At 36.4% G+C, this 17,550-nt stretch overlaps 1 protein-coding gene across 1 annotated transcript in view; it reads left to right on the top strand.

Moving 5' to 3' along the window:
* The window catches only part of UFM1 (ubiquitin fold modifier 1), a 32,353-nt gene extending 15,106 nt beyond the window's left edge, over nucleotides 1-17,247 (top strand). The window contains exons 4-6 of the mRNA XM_053708415.1: nucleotides 9,808-9,847; nucleotides 9,931-9,963; nucleotides 13,942-17,247. Of these exons, the coding sequence (XP_053564390.1) occupies nucleotides 9,808-9,847; nucleotides 9,931-9,963; nucleotides 13,942-14,009 (141 nt within the window). The 3' untranslated portion in view covers nucleotides 14,010-17,247. The remainder of the gene's footprint in view (nucleotides 1-9,807; nucleotides 9,848-9,930; nucleotides 9,964-13,941) is intronic.
* Nucleotides 17,248-17,550: the final 303 nt, after the last annotated feature.

Below are 17,550 nucleotides of genomic sequence, written 5' to 3'. Positions count from 1 at the left end.
GGTGATGAGGCTACATTTACAGTGAAAAGGGGCACTCAGTTTCTAGCAATGAGGAGAGGTAGCTCCCGGCGAAAGTCAGCAGATAAGGGGAGACTATGGTCCATAGGGTGTGAGTCGCACGTTTATTCAGTCCAAGTAACTTGCGGTAACCCTAGTAGACAGAACTTACATGCTCAGGAGTGGACTCTCCCCCGCTGGATCCAGAAATTATCTCAGCTGGGTAGATGGTTGAATATGACCCAGCTGGTCACTTCTGGCGTGGGCTGAGCGGTATCTATCTCCAGGATCACATATGGCATATGACCGAGATAACATTCTAGATACTTGTAATGTCACTGTACTTAGCCCTAGTGTTTTTTTTTTCTTTTTGTTTCTTTTGTTTGAGCTATTGTGTAAATGCCAGTTAGTTTAATTATTAGAAACGGTTATGTTCCTGCAGTTTCAATGTTATACTATCCAGATCAGCATGTTAGGGCAGGTTGGATTTTCATTTAATATGTTTTCACTGTGTTGGGTCAGGCTCTGTCTCCCTCAGCCGGCGAGGGAGATGGGGATATGGGTTAGCACCCTATAATTTTATTCTCTAGTCCAACCGGCTATGTTACAATGTTCAAATATCATATATGCTGCCAGCAGGTTTTCACTTTATTCATCAAATGGTACTGTTAATAGGCTTGGCTTAGATGTATTCGCTAAAGCAGTATGTTTTATTGTAAAATTGCAATATTATAAAAAAGTATGCTAAGTTCTGCTCCATTTTGAACCCCTCCCCCCCCCCCCCCATCTCACCTACCTTCTTTAGTTATTCACACAATTTGGTAATTTACTATAGATATTATAATAACCTATGTGAACTGCGTCATAGGCTTTGGCTTTGGTGAGAGCTTGTACACCTCTCCTGCAGCTGTTGTCGTTTAATGTAATATGCACCATACTATGACCATAGAGAAATCTGCTTAATGATATCCCACTGTGTATCTCCCTTATCTAACTAGACAAGGTTCTCTGTTTTCAAAAGGGGATAATATGTTTAACGAATGTTTGTAGAAAAAGGTCACTTGTTATGCTCAATAATGCAGACACGTATTTCATATACACATTCTTTTCATAGGCAACCACCACGGCTCAAGCGCCATGTTGTCTCAATGCTACAGACGGTGTCGTCCTGTGGGAGAGGGATGATATAAGTAAATAGCACACTTTCTAGAACTTTCTATATAGAGTTCACCCTTAAATAGGTGGACACATGCGGTGTTTATCCGCTACTTATATTATACTGTTATAGGGTATCCCCATGTTTTGATTGGGAATTACCTGTACTGACTTCCTCTATCATGTGAAGAATTAGATAATGAATACACTTTTATTACATACAAAGTATCACTCTATAAGAAGTATAAGTTTTCAAGGTTGTTTAATTAGCATAAAGTTTATTTTGCCTCAACATAGGAAACAAAATGTAAAAGAGGTGAATGTGACTTATGATTCAAATTCTCGGTACTCACATAAGGTGTCTTTGACTCTCCCTCTTTGTGGTAAATGAGGGTGAGGGAGTATCTGAGATGTTAGTTATATTTCATATAGATAAATGATATGTCATGTGTGAATATATGCTATAATTTTACGAAATATGTATTGTATTTGTTAACTACATGTTGCTAAAACACCTCAATAAAAAAATCTTGATTCAAAAAAAAAAAAAAAACACTGTAAATGATCATGCTGCCTTAGTATTGATACAGTGTACCCGTGTCACTGTTAAGATTAATGAAGGAAAGAGGAAATCAATAGTGTAAAAATAGCGAACTGATACAAATTATCCCTTTAAATAAGGAACGTTCCTAAGTAATAGTAGATCACAGTTCATACAGTTCACTTTGAATGTGGTCCCACTTTAAATAAATTGTGGCATTAAGTCTTTCTGCTTACCGGATCAAACCCCAATCCTATGAGGTAAGTTTTCAGCTCTGCAGGGGTAATGGTTAATTCACCTTTATCCTCGAATGCAAGCGTTTTGCCTCTTCCTAGGGTCCCTCGTCCCAGTCTGGTTACAATAAGTGATACTGGAAAGGTCTGTGTTGAATTTTTGCTCCAATGGTATCTTTGGACGCTTTCTCAATCTTTCATGTAGTGGTGAGAATCCTGGTCACCTCTTAAGTATGGAGTTTTAGGGTCCATATCCCCTGTGTAGAAATCAATTTACTTATACTACCTGATTGGGCACAGTCTTTTTATATACACACGTTCTAATGCACCTGGTGCAATACACTTTTATTTTGTAGATGGAATAGAGAAATACTTTGAGTACAATACATCCCTAAGTGGCCCCACATGTGAAAGGCTGACCAACATTTTTATCTGGCAGTCATAAAAGGGTTAAAGATAGAGCTTTGCAAAATGTTTTGTAGAATCTCAATGGTGACAGTTACTCACATTCCAAGACTACCTTTTTTTTTTTTATTCAGTTGTCCTGAATTAGGTATTGCATTTCTTCAGTCAAGGATGCTCCAATTTTGAGCAAAAAATAGCACTAAACTTATATAGATGCCACCCTGTGTACATTGCTTAGTTCAAGTTAAAATGTCCAAAACAAGTCTTTTTTTTATTATAGAAATTATAGTTTAAAAATCTATTTGTTATCTGTAGTGACTGTTTTGAGGCATCATCAGTGCCTGAAAGCAATACTATTAAAAGTAAATGTATTATATAAGGAAAAAAGTCAGATAGCACTGAGTCATGGGTAAAAAAGCCTCTTTCTCTACATCTGAATCATATACTTTATCATTCCCATCATAATCTGTGGATATATGAAACTCATTGTATATTGTAGGTACAAAGCTGGCAAAAATAGAAATATGTATGTGGGGTTAATGAAATATCACTAAGGCGTAGCATGCAAAATGATCACTCGGCTATGTGGGAATATATTGTCTGCAAGTTTATGCTGCATGCACTGAGTTCCAAGATTTATCCTAGCAGTTTGATGCAGTATTAATAAACGCTTGCAGAGTACTGAGCTGGCAGTGTGAGAAGCAATACAGTACAATAGAAAAAAGCCCAAAGGTTCCATAGTGAAAACAGATATTCTAAGATTCTTAAATTAGGCATGTGCGCATACATTCAGAATTCATTTTACAAATGCAGAATATAGCCGCAGGCAGCAACATTCGGCTATTTTCGGCGCAGGAGTTATTGATGTTTAACACAAATAAATCCAGCACCGAAAATAGTTGAATGCTGCTATCCGAAGCCATATTCAGCATTCATTATTGAAATGAAAGCCTAATTTATGCACGTCTATCAAAAAGGACATCATACTCAAAAATGTTCTTTGTACTGTATAAAAAAATGTTTAAAAAATGTATTACAGCGCTTTCTTCTTTGAAAAAAAAGTGATTCTCTAATGAATAAACCTACTCCTTTTTTTTTTTTTTCTTTTTTTTTTTTTTTTGTTTGGTAGCTATCCCTAACAACCAGTGAGCAGTAGAGTTATGGACTCAGTTGCACACGGTCATGCACTTTCTTAGTTTTACCTTAAAGGGCTAGTAAATACAGTAGATTTGCATAATCAACAAATGCATGCTAACAAGACAATGAACAAGCACTTAGTCTGAACTTCAAATGAGAAGTAGATTTTTTTTTTTTTTTCTGACAAACTTCAGTTATCTCTATTTCCACTCCCCCTGTATCATGTGACAGGCATCAGCCAATGACAAATGCATATACTTATATTCTGTAAATTCTGGCACATGCTCAGTAGGAGCCGGCGACTCAAAGTGTAAATATATAAAGACACATTTTGCACATTTTGTTAAAATTTGTATTTAAAATTGGATGCTCTATCTGAATCATGAAAGTTTAATTTTCACTTGAGTGATCCTTTCAATTAAACAGCTTCTACTTAATTTTTGATACTTCAGGTGGTCAAAGATAGTGTACTTAAATTCTTAACGTTAGTTTGGCTTAGTTTAATTTTTATCAGTGTTCTTGTAATTTTTGTTTTTTTATTTAGAATAAATTCAATTTACAAAAATGTGTTCTTAGAGTTAATAAAACTTATTTTTGTGCATTTTCCTTAAAGGGATTGTAAACCTAAAAAAACTAAATCTGTTCCATGTAAAATTCATACTTAAAGTGAATGTAGACTTTGACAAATATGTGCCAGGTTTTTAAAAATCCTATTAAAAACAGGGGCACTTTCATTCTTTAAAGTTTACATTTCTGCAGTTTGCTTAAAATACTTTTACCTTTTCTTCTTGACAGCTGGAGCAGCGCTTCCCCCGCCCGTCGCTCGTCTCTTCGTAAGTCAGAAATGAAGAATCCGGCTTCCTCCAATAATGGCATGGCCTCAGGCAATGTTTGCTCTGGGGGGTGCCGTGATTGGAGGCGGGGGTATCGCTACTCTGGCTGTCAAGAGGAAAAGGTAAGTATTTTAAGCAAACTGCTGAAATGTAAACTTTTAAAGAATAAAAGTGCCCCTGTTTTTAATAGGATTTAAAAAAAACGACCACTCATTTGTCAAAGTTTACATTCACTTTAACAATACACATGGTCAACCTTCATACACCCTGCATTTATAATTCTGCCCCTTCAATGAAACCTTCTTCCAGCCCCTACTGCAACTTCTTTCTCCTTTTAATTGATCGCACCTTAGACTTATTATGGACGTGTGCTGTTGGAGTCCTCACACAGCTGGATCTCAATTGCACATGTGCGCTACTTCAGATCCTGCCAAAAATTTTGTTTAGATAAACTCACTGAAGATAATAAACGCTCAAACCTCTAACACCGACTGAACTGTAAATCATAATGGCGAGTGCATCACAATCTACAGGACAGAGGTGTCATCACTGAGGATTTAGAGCACATGCACTGCTGTCACATGACACAAACAGGCAGTCCTACACTAGAGAGCAAACTGCCGAAGCTAGGGTGGGCTGGCTAGAAATAAAAATTTACAACTTGGATTAGAAATAAATATCTTTTAGAAAAAAGCTATATTAATTCAATATACTTTATCGTTTAAAATAATGTTCATATCAACTTGATATCTTTTTACTGGCACTTTAAGGCCGTGTCTCTTTCTGACAGTACTTTAGCATCAGTTATGCACAAACGTACACTATATGGCAAAGGTGAGTTGAACATGCTATTCAAAAAACATGGGTGTTAAAGGGACAGTCTTGTCAAAATTAAATTTTCATGATTCAGATAAGACATTTAATTTTAAACAACTTTACAATTTAATTTTATAATCAAATTTGCTTTATCTTGGTATTCTTATTTGAAAGCTAATCATGGGTAGGCTCATATGCTAATTTCTAAGCCTTTGAAGGCCACCCCTTATCTAAATGCATTTGAGAGTTTTTCGCTGCTAGAGGGTGTTAGTTCATGTGCTCACGCACGTGGGGTTACTTTAGAGAGGACACTTGCTAAAATTCAAGTCAGTCAAAATAACTGAAATAAGGAGGCAGCCTGCAGAGGCTTAGATACTAGGTTATCATAGAGATAAAAAGTATATTAACCCCTTCGTGACAGAGGACGTGTCAGGCACTGCCCACAAAAAATACCCTTAAAGGGACAGTGTACACATTTTCATATAACTGCATGTAATAGACACTACTATAAAGAATAAGGTGTACAGATACTGATATAAAAATCCAGTCTAAAACTGTTTAAAAACTTACTTAGAAGCTCTCAGTTTAGCTCTGTTGAAAAGGTAGCTGGAAAGCCCACTGCAAGTGTGAAATAAGACACTCCCCCCCCCCCCCTTCTTTTGCACATGAAAAGACCCTTTACACAAACAGGAGCAAGCTGGAGTAGGTAGCTGACGGTTTTCTCATAAAACTTTGGGGCTTGGTTAGGAGTCTGAAAATCAGAACAATGTTATTTAAAAATAAGCAAAACTATACATTTAAAAAAAATTAATCTTTATGGGCTATATAAATAGATCAACTACAAAACATTTATGCAAAGAAAAATGTGTATAGTGTCCCTTTAAGGACCACGGACGTGCCTGACACATCCTCTGGGGTTTCAAGCGATGGAAGCGAGATCACTTTTAGGGTATTGCAGTGATGCCTCGATATTGAGACATCACTGCAATACCCTTTTTAACCCACCGATGCAGAGAGGGCCACTCTTTCTGCCAGTACTTAAGATGGCAGTGACAATTGTGAGGTTGGGGAGGGAAGAGAGCTGTTTGAGGTGGTTCAAGGAGGGATCAGGGGGTGGGATGTGTCAGGTTCTGATTCCTATCACATCGATGTGGCGGGGGGGAGGGGGGCATGGTGGTGTGCGTGCTTGCGTCACTTTTACATCAATATTTTGTTAAAATATGGGAAGGAGGGAGGGGGGAATAATACATGTTGGGCAAGGGATCTGGGAGGGTGGGTAGGGTACTGAAGGGGGGCAGCTACACTACAGAAAATATTTTATTTTGCATAAAAAAAAACACTTTTTTGGGCAAACTGGGTACTGGCAGACAGTACCGAAGATGGCGACAAATAGGTAGATGGGGAAGGATGAGAGCTGTATGGGGGGGGGGGAGATCAGGGAAGTTAGGGGCTAAGGGGGGATCCAACACTGTAGAATCAATATTAAAAAAAATTAAAAAAAATGCTTTTTATTTTAGTACAGGCAGACTTACTGTTAGTACTTAAGATGTTGGTGACAATTGTGAGGTTGGGGAGGGAAGAAAGCTGTTTGAAAGGGATCAGGGGGTGGGATGTGTCAGGTGGGAGGCTGATCTCTACACTAAAGCTAAAATTAACCCTACAAACTGCCTAACTAACCCCTTCACTGCTGGGCATAATACAAGTGTGGTGCACAGCGGCATTTAGCAGCCTTTTAATTACCAAAAAGCAAAGCCATACATGTCTATTTCTGAACAAAGGGGATCCCTGAGAAGCATTTGCAACCATTTGTGCCATAATTGCACGAGCTGTTTGTAAATAATTTCAGTGAGAAACCTAAAGTTAGTGAAAAACTGAACTTTTTATTTATTTTTTTTATTTATTTTTTTTATTATCACATTTGGCGGTGAAATGGTGGCATGAAATATACCAAAATGGGCATAGATCAATACTTTGGGTTGTCTACTAAAAAAAAAAATATATACATGTCAAGTGTTATTCAGGGATTCCTGACAGATATTGGTGTTACAATATAACTATCTCTAATTTCGAGAGAAAAAAAAAATGGTTTGGAAATAGCAAAGTACTACTTGTACTTGTTGCCCTATAACTTGCAAAGAACATGTAAACATTGGGTATTTCTAAACTCAGGACAAAGTTTAGAAACTATTTAGCATGGGAGTTTTTTTGGTGTTTGTAGATGTGTAACAGATTTTGGTGGTCAAAGTTAGAAAAAGTGTGTTCCATTTTTTCATCTCTTATAAGTTTTTTTTATATTTTATTTAAATGAACTGTATCCATGGACAACGCTGCGGAATATGATGGCGCTTCATAAATAAAGTATAATAATAATAGATATCACGCAAAGAAAACAGAACGCCGCTCCTGGCTCTTCTGAGTGGGTCTGTTTTGTTCTGCTAAGTGCATCACGGGCACGCTGTCTATACACAGCCGGCCCGATCGCATTATTAAAATCAAAGTAGTTAGCTCCCGCTCTGGTCTCGTATATAATATGTGTGGGTACAGTAAATGAGCAAGAGGAAAATTTACAGCTAAACAAAAACACAGCAGAAATGTAAAAATAGCCCTGGTCCCAAACGGTCACCAAATGGAAAAGTAGTCTGGTCACTAAGGGGTTAAAGGGACACTGAACCCAAATTTTTTCTTTCATGATTCAGATAGAGCATGCAATTTTAAGCGACTCCTATTATCAATTTGTATTCGTTCTCTTGCTATCTTTATTTGAAAAAGGCATCAAAGCAATTTTTTGGTTCAGACCAATGGACAGCACTTGTTTATTGGTGAGTGAATGTATCCACCAATCGGCAAGAACAACCCAGGTTGTTCACCAAAAATAGTCTGGCATCCAAACTTACATTCTTGCTTTTCAAATGAAGATACCAAGAGAACGAAGAAAAACGGATAATAGGAGTAAATTAGAAAGTTGCTTAAAATTGCATGCTCTATCTGAATCACAAAAGAAAAAAGTTGGGTTCAATATCCCTTTAAAGAGACCGTTAAGTCCAAAATAAACTTTCATGATTCAGATAGGGTATGTAATTTTAAACAACTTTCCGATTTACTTTTATCACCAATTTTGATTTGTTCTCTTGGTATTAGTTGAAAGCTAAACCTAGGTAGGCTCATATGCTAATTTCTTAGACCTTGAAGGCCGCCTCTAATCAGAATGCATTTTGACAGTTTTTCACCACTAGAGGGTGTTAGTTCATGTGTGTCATATATATAACTTTGAGCACACGCACGTGAAGTTACCTAGGAGTTAGCCGTTTGGCGAAAATGCAAGTCTGTCAATAGAACTGAAATAAGTGGGCAGTTTGTAATTACCTTGTATCTAAGCCTCTGCAGAGGTAAAACGTGTAGATATACCCCGCTCATACAGCGGGTTAGGGACCGGAGCCCTGCTGTAAAGTGAAATCCGCCTTAAAGTGAAACAATGCAGTTTTAGCTTTCTTTTCACTTGCCAGTGTGTTTAAAGACTTGAAAACATGTTTGAACTAACATATATTAGGGGTACAATAGTGATAAGTTTAGTTTAACACCAGCACAGTATTCCATTAGTATTCAATAAATACTGTACCTGTAAAATAGTCACAATTACTGTAGTACAATTTGCCAGACTATAACACTGAGGTACAGATTGCACTGTAATGCTGTAAACAGAGTGAACTAAGCATAACAAAAAGGTGCCAGTCACTTTTCTCCCAATGTCACAAAGATCACAACACTGTTTCAAAATCCTTTGATGTTGAACTTCAGCTCTGCAAAGCGCTGTAAAGTGGAAGTATAACTGTATTATTATAACTGTGTGGGTTATGCAAAACTAGTGTATGGGTAATAAAGGGATTATCTAGCTTTTTAAACAATAAAAGTTCTGGCGTAGACCGTCCCTTTTAATATGGAGTTGGCCCTCGTTTGACTATAACAGCCGCCACTCAGACTTGTGTACAGCTGCTCAGCCATGGAAACCCATTTCACGAAGCTCACAACACACGTTTCTTGTGCTGATATTGCTTCCAGTGTGTGATGCAACAGATTGTAAGCAATTTTTACACACTACTCGCTTCAGCAATCAAGAGCCCTGCTCTGTGAGTTTGTATTGTCTACGTTTCGTGGGTGGGATTTTTTTGCTCTTAGATGCTTCAAACCTCACAATATTAGCACTTACAGTTTACTGGGGCTGATCTAGTAGGGCAGAAAGTTATCTCTCACGGATCCGTGCTATTGTACCTGGTGCATGTTTTCTCCAAAGTTGGGCCTTCTACCCACATACTGCCTTGGATTTAAATGATGTTGCGGTAGTACCATATTTTGAATTGTGAATGACGTAATGGGAATAATAATTCTCGAATGTCAATCATTTTGTGTTTGATTCAAAAGATGTCACAAGAAGGGTAAGGGAATCCACTGTTCAGGGCGTAAGGATCAGAACACTGAGGCATTGGAGACCTTCAAATGAACAGCTCTGTTTCCAACTGCAACTTATAATAATTGCTACAACAGTCTTTACACGTGACCTGTTTTAGACGGCACTTATTTATGTACAAGGGCACAAAGAGAAACTCAGAAGCACATGTCAGTGGCATTATTATTCACACCTATGACTAGATATATCATTCCTTAACAATTTGTTTTCTCTTTTTTATATGTATAGTTTAAAGTACCCGCAGAAACAAGTGCAATCATAACAAATGGTAAGTGGTTTTTGTTTTTGTTTTTTTTTGTTTTGTTTGTTTTAATGTTTTATATATTTATATAATGTTTTTTTTAATTACAGAGGGAGTAGGACTAAATCCAGCACAGTCTGCTGGTAAGTAACAATTAAAGGGACTTAAAAATGTACATCATTTTGCATTCCATCAAAAAGCCCCTTGAAAATCCTGTTGTGGTGTTTACATTATCTACTTTGCAGCAGCCAGATATAAATAATATATCCTCTGCATATTAATCAATCTCTGTCCAATATGTAGGACGTTTATGAATTACACATCCTCTCCTGGACACTGAAAAATGTACAATTTTCATATTTAAATTACAGGAAGAGCAGGCAAAGTAAATAATGAAAGTGCATTGTGAAGATATTATTTTCATTATGATTACAACAGTTTATGGTGGATTTCAGTTTTAAGTTAGATGTCTGTAAATTCTATTTAGGGCTGTTTTTCCGTGCTCAGCAGACCTATTGGGGAGCTTCACCTTATTCTAACCATGTAGCAGTAGAAATATTGACTATGGCCTGTAGTTATCAAGGTCTGGCGGACCTGATCCGACACTGCGGATCAGGTCCGCCAGACCTCGCTGAATACGGTGAGCAATACGCTCGCCGTATTCAGCATTGCACCAGCAGCTCACAAGAGCTGCTGGTGCAGCGCCGCCCCCTGCAGACTCGCGGCCAATCAGCCGCCAGCAGGGGGGTGTCAATCAACCTGATCGTACGCGATCGGGTTGATTTCTGGCGATGTCTGTCCACCTGCTCAGAGCAGGCGGACAGGTTATGGAGCAGCCGTCTTTGTGACCGCTACTTCATAACTGCTGTTTCTGGCGAGCCTGCAAGCTCGCCAGAAACACGGGGCATCAAGCTCCATTTGGAGCTTGATACATATGCCCCTATATATCTTGCTGTTAGCTAAATGCTTGTAACATTTCACATATTGTTTTTTCCTCAAACAGTAAGATATATAAGAAAGCTGTCACTTTTAAATAGAAATAATTACAATAAACAAATTGAGAATAGTACGTGCATGGTTGATTGATTATTCCTTCCTTGTAGCATTTGAACTGTATTTCCTATACATTTTGAGGTATTTTTCTTTTGTTTCACTATTTGTGTAGAAATGAATATAAAGAAACTTGTTAAGTTTATATGTATTGTTATATGTACCCATATAGGGGGTATCACAAGCAATCTGTTTGTTAAAAACAGTATATAAGCTATGTATGGATGCGTTTTTAAAGGGACAGTAAACAACCAAGTCTAAACACTTTTTTAAAGCAAATAAACAATGCTTAGTGCAACTGTTTTAGAACAGCCAAACTCCCCCAACCACTTGCATTATTTGGAGCCAAATTGGCCTTAAGTTTTCAGACAACAAGGTTAATAGCTTCATGTACTAAGCAGCGGCTGCTGCTCTGGAGCCTTTTTGAGGTAGGCTTGCTTACAACGGTGTAAGAAGCAGCAGTCTTATAGGTTCATTTGGGATGATTGTCAGGCCCTGCCTCTGTAAGATTAGTCTCGAGAGAACGGGCAACATTGTTCACAACGCAATCTTTTAGAAATAGTACAAAGGGGTAGCAGACCTACAGTATCCACTGCCAGCTCGCAGTAGAGACGGACCACAGGTTTGCAAGTTGGTAACCATGTATCACTTAGTACGGGGGCCAATAATGGTAATATAAGATGTGGTGTTTTGCAGCAGTTATCAGTTAAAGGGACAGTCTACACCAAAATGTATATTGTTTAAAAATATAGATAATCCTTTTATTGCCCATTGCATAGCCAACACTGTTATGTTAATTCACTCTTTAACTCTTTGATAACCTTGTATCTAAGCATCTGCAGACTGCCCCTTATCTCTGTTCTTTTGACAGACTTGCATTTTAGCCAATCCACGGGAGTGATCACAATGTTATTAATATGGCACACATGAACTTGCGCTGTGTAGCTGTGAAAATTCACTGAGATACTGTTTTTCTGTGGCATACACATATAGCCTGTGAGGGCTTGTGCACCAATATTTAAACGCCATACCTCCAGAGTGTCAGCAGTGGTGTGTAATGCTTCTGAAGACATAATTTGTTATACAAGCTACTGCTGACTCTTTGAGAAGGTGTGGCGTTTAAATTCTGGACCCCTCGCAGGATATGTGCATATGCCATTGGAAAACAGAATCATATTGCAAAGAATGCTTATTTCAAATTATTATTTTTTTTTACTTTTTCTATCCCTTTTTAATGGAAGTTTAACCAAAGATTAGTTGTCTCTCTTGCAGGTTTTAAAGTAGCTTTCATCCAGCCAGTTATCTAATTCAGTTTATATTCACTGCTTTATATAAAATATTAAAATCCTGTGTTTTATTCCTTTCAAACAAGCATCCTCAGGTTTTAATGAACATGTGTGAGGTAGCTGATCTCTAGTTTTCAATACCTCTTTACGTAAATATTGAACGTTGTATCTGACGCCGTCAATTTCACAGTCTCTCTTTTTGATATAAAAATAAATGTATTTGTGCAGTTTGTTCCGCTATTTTAAAGTAAATAATTTCTGAGAGACAATTTAAGTCTTTTGGTAAAAGTGTATACTTCAAAGATGGATTTTTGATTACCGTTAATGAGAACTGACATTAGACAAGATGTTTTCCACGTTCATTTCATCGAGAAATTAATTTAAGACTTTATGATCTTAGGTAATTTTAAATTTCATCCTTTTGTTTTTTTTTGTATAATGCTATTAAATATTTAGCCTTAGCAACAGGGTGCAACTAAGCAACAGTTGGAGAAAAACTAATGTATATTGAGGAGGTAATTTTAACATATCTCAACCAATTAATCTAACAGTTTTAATTAATTCTCCTTCCAGTTTAACAAACCTTTCCTTTTATTAACCCTATACAAGTATACAGCATTAGTAAGAACACTGCATAATCTAGCCTCTGAATAAAATTAAGGTTTTGTTCCTTTTGACATTTTTTTGTTGATATCCATTAAGTATTCCAGTAATATAGCATTTCTTTTTGTTTAATAGCATATGCACAGTAACTGACACAGGTGGAAGTAGGAGTGAATCTTACTGTAAGACGCACATAAGTCAGTCCAGTAGCTCATGGAGTAGGAATCTTTCTTTCATTGCCTATGAGTCTGTTTATAGAAATTATATATGGTTGTTAAATTATTCTATTTAAAATAACCCTTTCACTGCTGTGCCATTTTTTGTGCTAGAGCTGTTTTTAGTTGTTTGGCCCCCAGCTTTTACACCTAAATTTCACTTTTTTTTTATTTTTTCACTTTTTTGTGAGGTACCCACACATATTAATACCTTTCTTCTTTTTTAATAAATACCAATGACAAGAGGCATACATATGTTTAGCCACCACAGTGTGTAGTATTACCAGCTAGCTCCCAGCAGTGCATTGTTGCTCCTGAGCCTGCCTAGGTATGTTTTTCAACAAAATATGCCATCAGAATGAAGTACATTTGATAATATAGGTAAATTGAAAACTCTTAAAATTGCCATCCCTGTCCCCTCACACCGCATTATTGGCAGATTTGCTCCATGCCAGCGAACACTTGATTTAAAAAAAATAAATTGCTTATTATGCTATGTTTCAGGCTTTTCTTTTTGGTCACCGTATCCATTCAGCATTTGTTTGAATTTGCTATGAGAGGTAGATGTAAATTTTGCTCTGTGTCTGCCCAGGAACTTGCTTTTATCAAGTGACAATATTTTGTTGTTTCTGGCAAATGTTACAAGCCTAATTGCTTGTTTAGTTTAAATACTAATTGCAAGTGGTGGATCTTTGTGCCTCACCTATTTCAGCATTACAGCATTATTTGTTTGGTTTATCTCAAGAATCCCAATAGACAATACCATACACCAGCACTGAACAGAACCACCTAATGCCTTCCTGTGTAATCTTTCCATGCTCATAATTAGAAAAGTTCATTCATCTACTAAAAGTATAAATAAGTAATATCTTAGAAACTGCTAATAAAGGAAATTGTGTTTATTATTTATTTCATCTGCAGTTTATTTGTTATTTATATTGTCTTCTTTTTCGTCTCTTTTCAATAGGAAATGTTTTTCTTAAACATGGCTCAGAACTCAGACTCATTCCCAGAGACAGAGTGGGCAGCTGTTAACGTCTGCTAGGCATCAAGTTTATGAAACGTGACTTCATTTGCTAGAGGAACTATTTATTAAGAAATTCAAAGGCCTCAAAACAACAAAATTCTATATTTGTTTTAAGACTATTTCTTTTTTTCCTACCCAAACATATTAAAATTATTTGGAAGAGATGTATTTCATCGTTGCTTTATAAATATATCAGTTACTGGTGAACTGAAAGGTAAAGCAATGTGTACTGTATGGTATTGGAACGTTTTTGTCATTAGGGGAACAGTCAATCTCATTTAGCTTAAAATGTTGTATTACTAACATTCTGCAGGATTCATAGTATGTTCTGTATATTAAAGTCTTAACTTTTACCACTAAATAATTCTTTATTAGTTTTCATAATTGTGAGATGACAATAAATGGATTTCTGGGTCTTGCATTTTTCCAAACCTTATGTTGCATATGCCTCATATCAAAACTTGTCATGATTGTTCTACAATAATACAATAAAACAAAGAATTACTCCTTAAGTATACAATACAATTTTGGTGACCAATTATCAAAAAAAAAAAAAAACTGCAGAGCTAGGAAGGATTCAGTGAAGGTCTACAAAATTATTATGGTAGGTATATGTGGATTTAACCCTTTGATGACAGGGTTAAGTTGTCTACATCGGAACAACGTTCTGATGTAAACAAATTAAAAACCTGCGATAGTGACATTTCAATGATGGAATCTGGTTGGGGGGGGGGGGGGGGGGCGGGGCGTCGGTGTCCCTATGGTGCTAGGCATGCCCTCCAGACCGCAATCGCATCCAGGAAGCTCCGTTGGCTTCAGGACAGCCAAACGGTCAGGACGTTCTATTTAATCCTAACAGTGCTACGGCCGAGTGCGGTTAGGACGAAATAGAACGTCATAACGGCGCTAAAAGGTTAAGCTATGAGGTCGATTTACCAAAGCACTTTGTTTACTCTTGAAATATGTACATGAGGTGATACAATGTAAATAAAATCACACCCCTATAGCAAGTTGGAAGTAGTATAGTTCACTCCCCCCCCCCCCCCCCCCCGAACTTTGCTAGAGAAAAGGAGAGTTAATCTGCAACAATGAAAAGAGAAAAAAATATACTATAAAAGAGATTTAAAAAAGAAAATGGAATTCCTTACTTGAGGAAGCAGTGACTGGCAATAGAATAGATAACTGAATAAGGGCTTCTTTATATCTTGGCCGTTGAGTTGGGATAGTTTTAAAAGGATTAATAGCTCTGTAAAGCTTGAGATCGTTGGTGTTTTAGCCCCTATTGATTAAATACTGGGTGGACAAAGTTCGCTGCCTGGAACCTGACTGCTTGGTGCTCTCGCTCAACCAATCGAGCAAGAACAGGGCTTGTCAATCAAGGTTTATAACTATCAAAGGAGCCTGCAATCACAGCTTGATAAATGGAGCCCTATATGTTGTGTTTAGTCATCACAAAACCTTTTGCCACTGGATTCTGTTAATAAGCAACCACTATAAGCATACCACTTAAAGGGACACTAAAGTCAAAATTAAACTTTCATAATCCAGATAGAGCATGCAGTTTTAAGAGACTTTATAATTTACTAATATTATCAAATTTGCACTCTTTTTTTTTTATATATATATATATATATATATATATATATATTTTCTGAGGCACCAGCTCCTACTAAACATGTGCACAAGTTCACAGGGTATACATATACTAGTCTCCGATTGGCTGATGGATGGTGCGTGATACAGGGAGCTGGCAAAATGGCAGGGGGTACATTTGACAGAAAAAAAATACTGCTTATTTGAATTTCAGAGTGTCGTTTCATTGTCTTTATTATTTTCTTGTTAATTATGCAATTCTATTGTATTTAGTGTTCCTTTAATGAGGGAAAGTTGAGATTTAGATGTTTCTAAAAAGCAAATGGTTTCATATTCCTTTAAAAAGATATAGCAACGTAACTCATACGGCTGTTTTCGCTAATTGTATTGCTGTTTTAATTCACTACATCTAACAGTCTAGATATTGTGTATGTTGTTGCGTAAGATGACAAGTGTCAATCATTATTACTAACTCCCTTTTGATTAAGTGGAAAATCTTTTGAAACTGGCCCCTTTCAGGGATACTTGAGTAACTATCTAAGGGTTGAATTTTTTTTATTATTTTATCCTGTGAAGTGCATTCTCTGAATCGTAGTGGAGTCACCATGCTACTAAATTCTAAACATTCAGATGTATATCTCCATTTTTTCCGTAAGCAGTTGGTTAATTCAGATATAAACATAGTCAACATTAAACGTGTTTTATTTTGAATATTCTTTCTGTTACACATTTATTGGTTTGGAATGCAAGTATTCTTCCTGAATGTTTATTCTCGGTTCGGATATCCACCCTTATGTGTTTGCCTTTCCACAAGAAACCATTTTGTTTTATCTGAATCAAAATCAAACATTGCTGTTGAATAATTCAACATTACCAAATACAGAATTGCAGTGACATTTCCATAACGATATTGTAGATTCTTGTATAAAGTATATTGAAGTTGACATATTTTCCGCTTGTTTTACCAATATGGGGGGGATACTGCATTTTTCCCCCTTAAAGTTCACCCAGCAGACATTTGAGATTAATAAATTTATTTTTTAAATTAAAATTGTTCCAAATTTGATGTGTGGTTACTTTACTCTAAAATCTGTAGTGTTTCCTGCACTGATATATATGAGGATTTACATGTAAACCCAAGGTAACCTTAGTTAACTATTATTTTAAAAAGAAACAATTCTAATATCCATTGATTGTTTTGTTTAAACAAATTCTTGTACCTCTTCCTCTGTTATGTATAATTGGACTAAAATACACGGGTTACATTGACTACTAAACTGAGAGGGTTAGTGGCTCAGTTTAACTAAATATTTGGAGTATAACCCGGCATAAGACATTTCTGAAATTCCAAATGAATGTAAGGGTGAATTTCCGCTTTAAACCTTAGCAGATCAAGTTCTTACAACGAAAATAGTATTGCTCTCACTAGAGAGAGCTCTGAATTCTTATTGGATCATATCTGAGATTCTGCTATAAAGCATGCATAGGTGCAGAAGGTGATCTACATTTATTTTTGACATGCAAAATAAGTTTAAAACATTTTTGACAATATATATTAAGTGAATGCAGAGATCATTAATCTTAACAATATTCATTTAAAATCATTGATCGGTGTATGACATTTTGATTTCTACAATAAAAGTTTTTTTTTTACATTGTGAAAATCACCTTTACTGTTTTAGTTTTACACACTGTTCCTAAAAGTACATAAAACAATATAAACTTTGTATACTAGAGAATTATGTTTTTTTTCTTCTTCAATGGCTATACTATGATTGGTACAGCAAGACTGGGTATATAATGATTTTTTTTTTGATGAGTTGTAATCGACCTATTCTTAAAATATCCTTCATATTCTTTGTTTTATGAATTTTGGAGTTGTTGAAGTGTAATCATAGGGCAATTGTGTTTGCTTAAAGGGACAGTCAAGTCCAAAAAAAACTTTCATGTTTTAAA

Source organism: Bombina bombina, chromosome 3 (genome assembly GCF_027579735.1).
Source record: "Bombina bombina isolate aBomBom1 chromosome 3, aBomBom1.pri, whole genome shotgun sequence".
NCBI classification, from domain to species: Eukaryota; Metazoa; Chordata; class Amphibia; order Anura; family Bombinatoridae; genus Bombina; species Bombina bombina.
The sequence above is the reverse complement of the archived record's forward strand: the minus strand, read 5'-3'. Positions and strand labels throughout refer to the sequence as shown.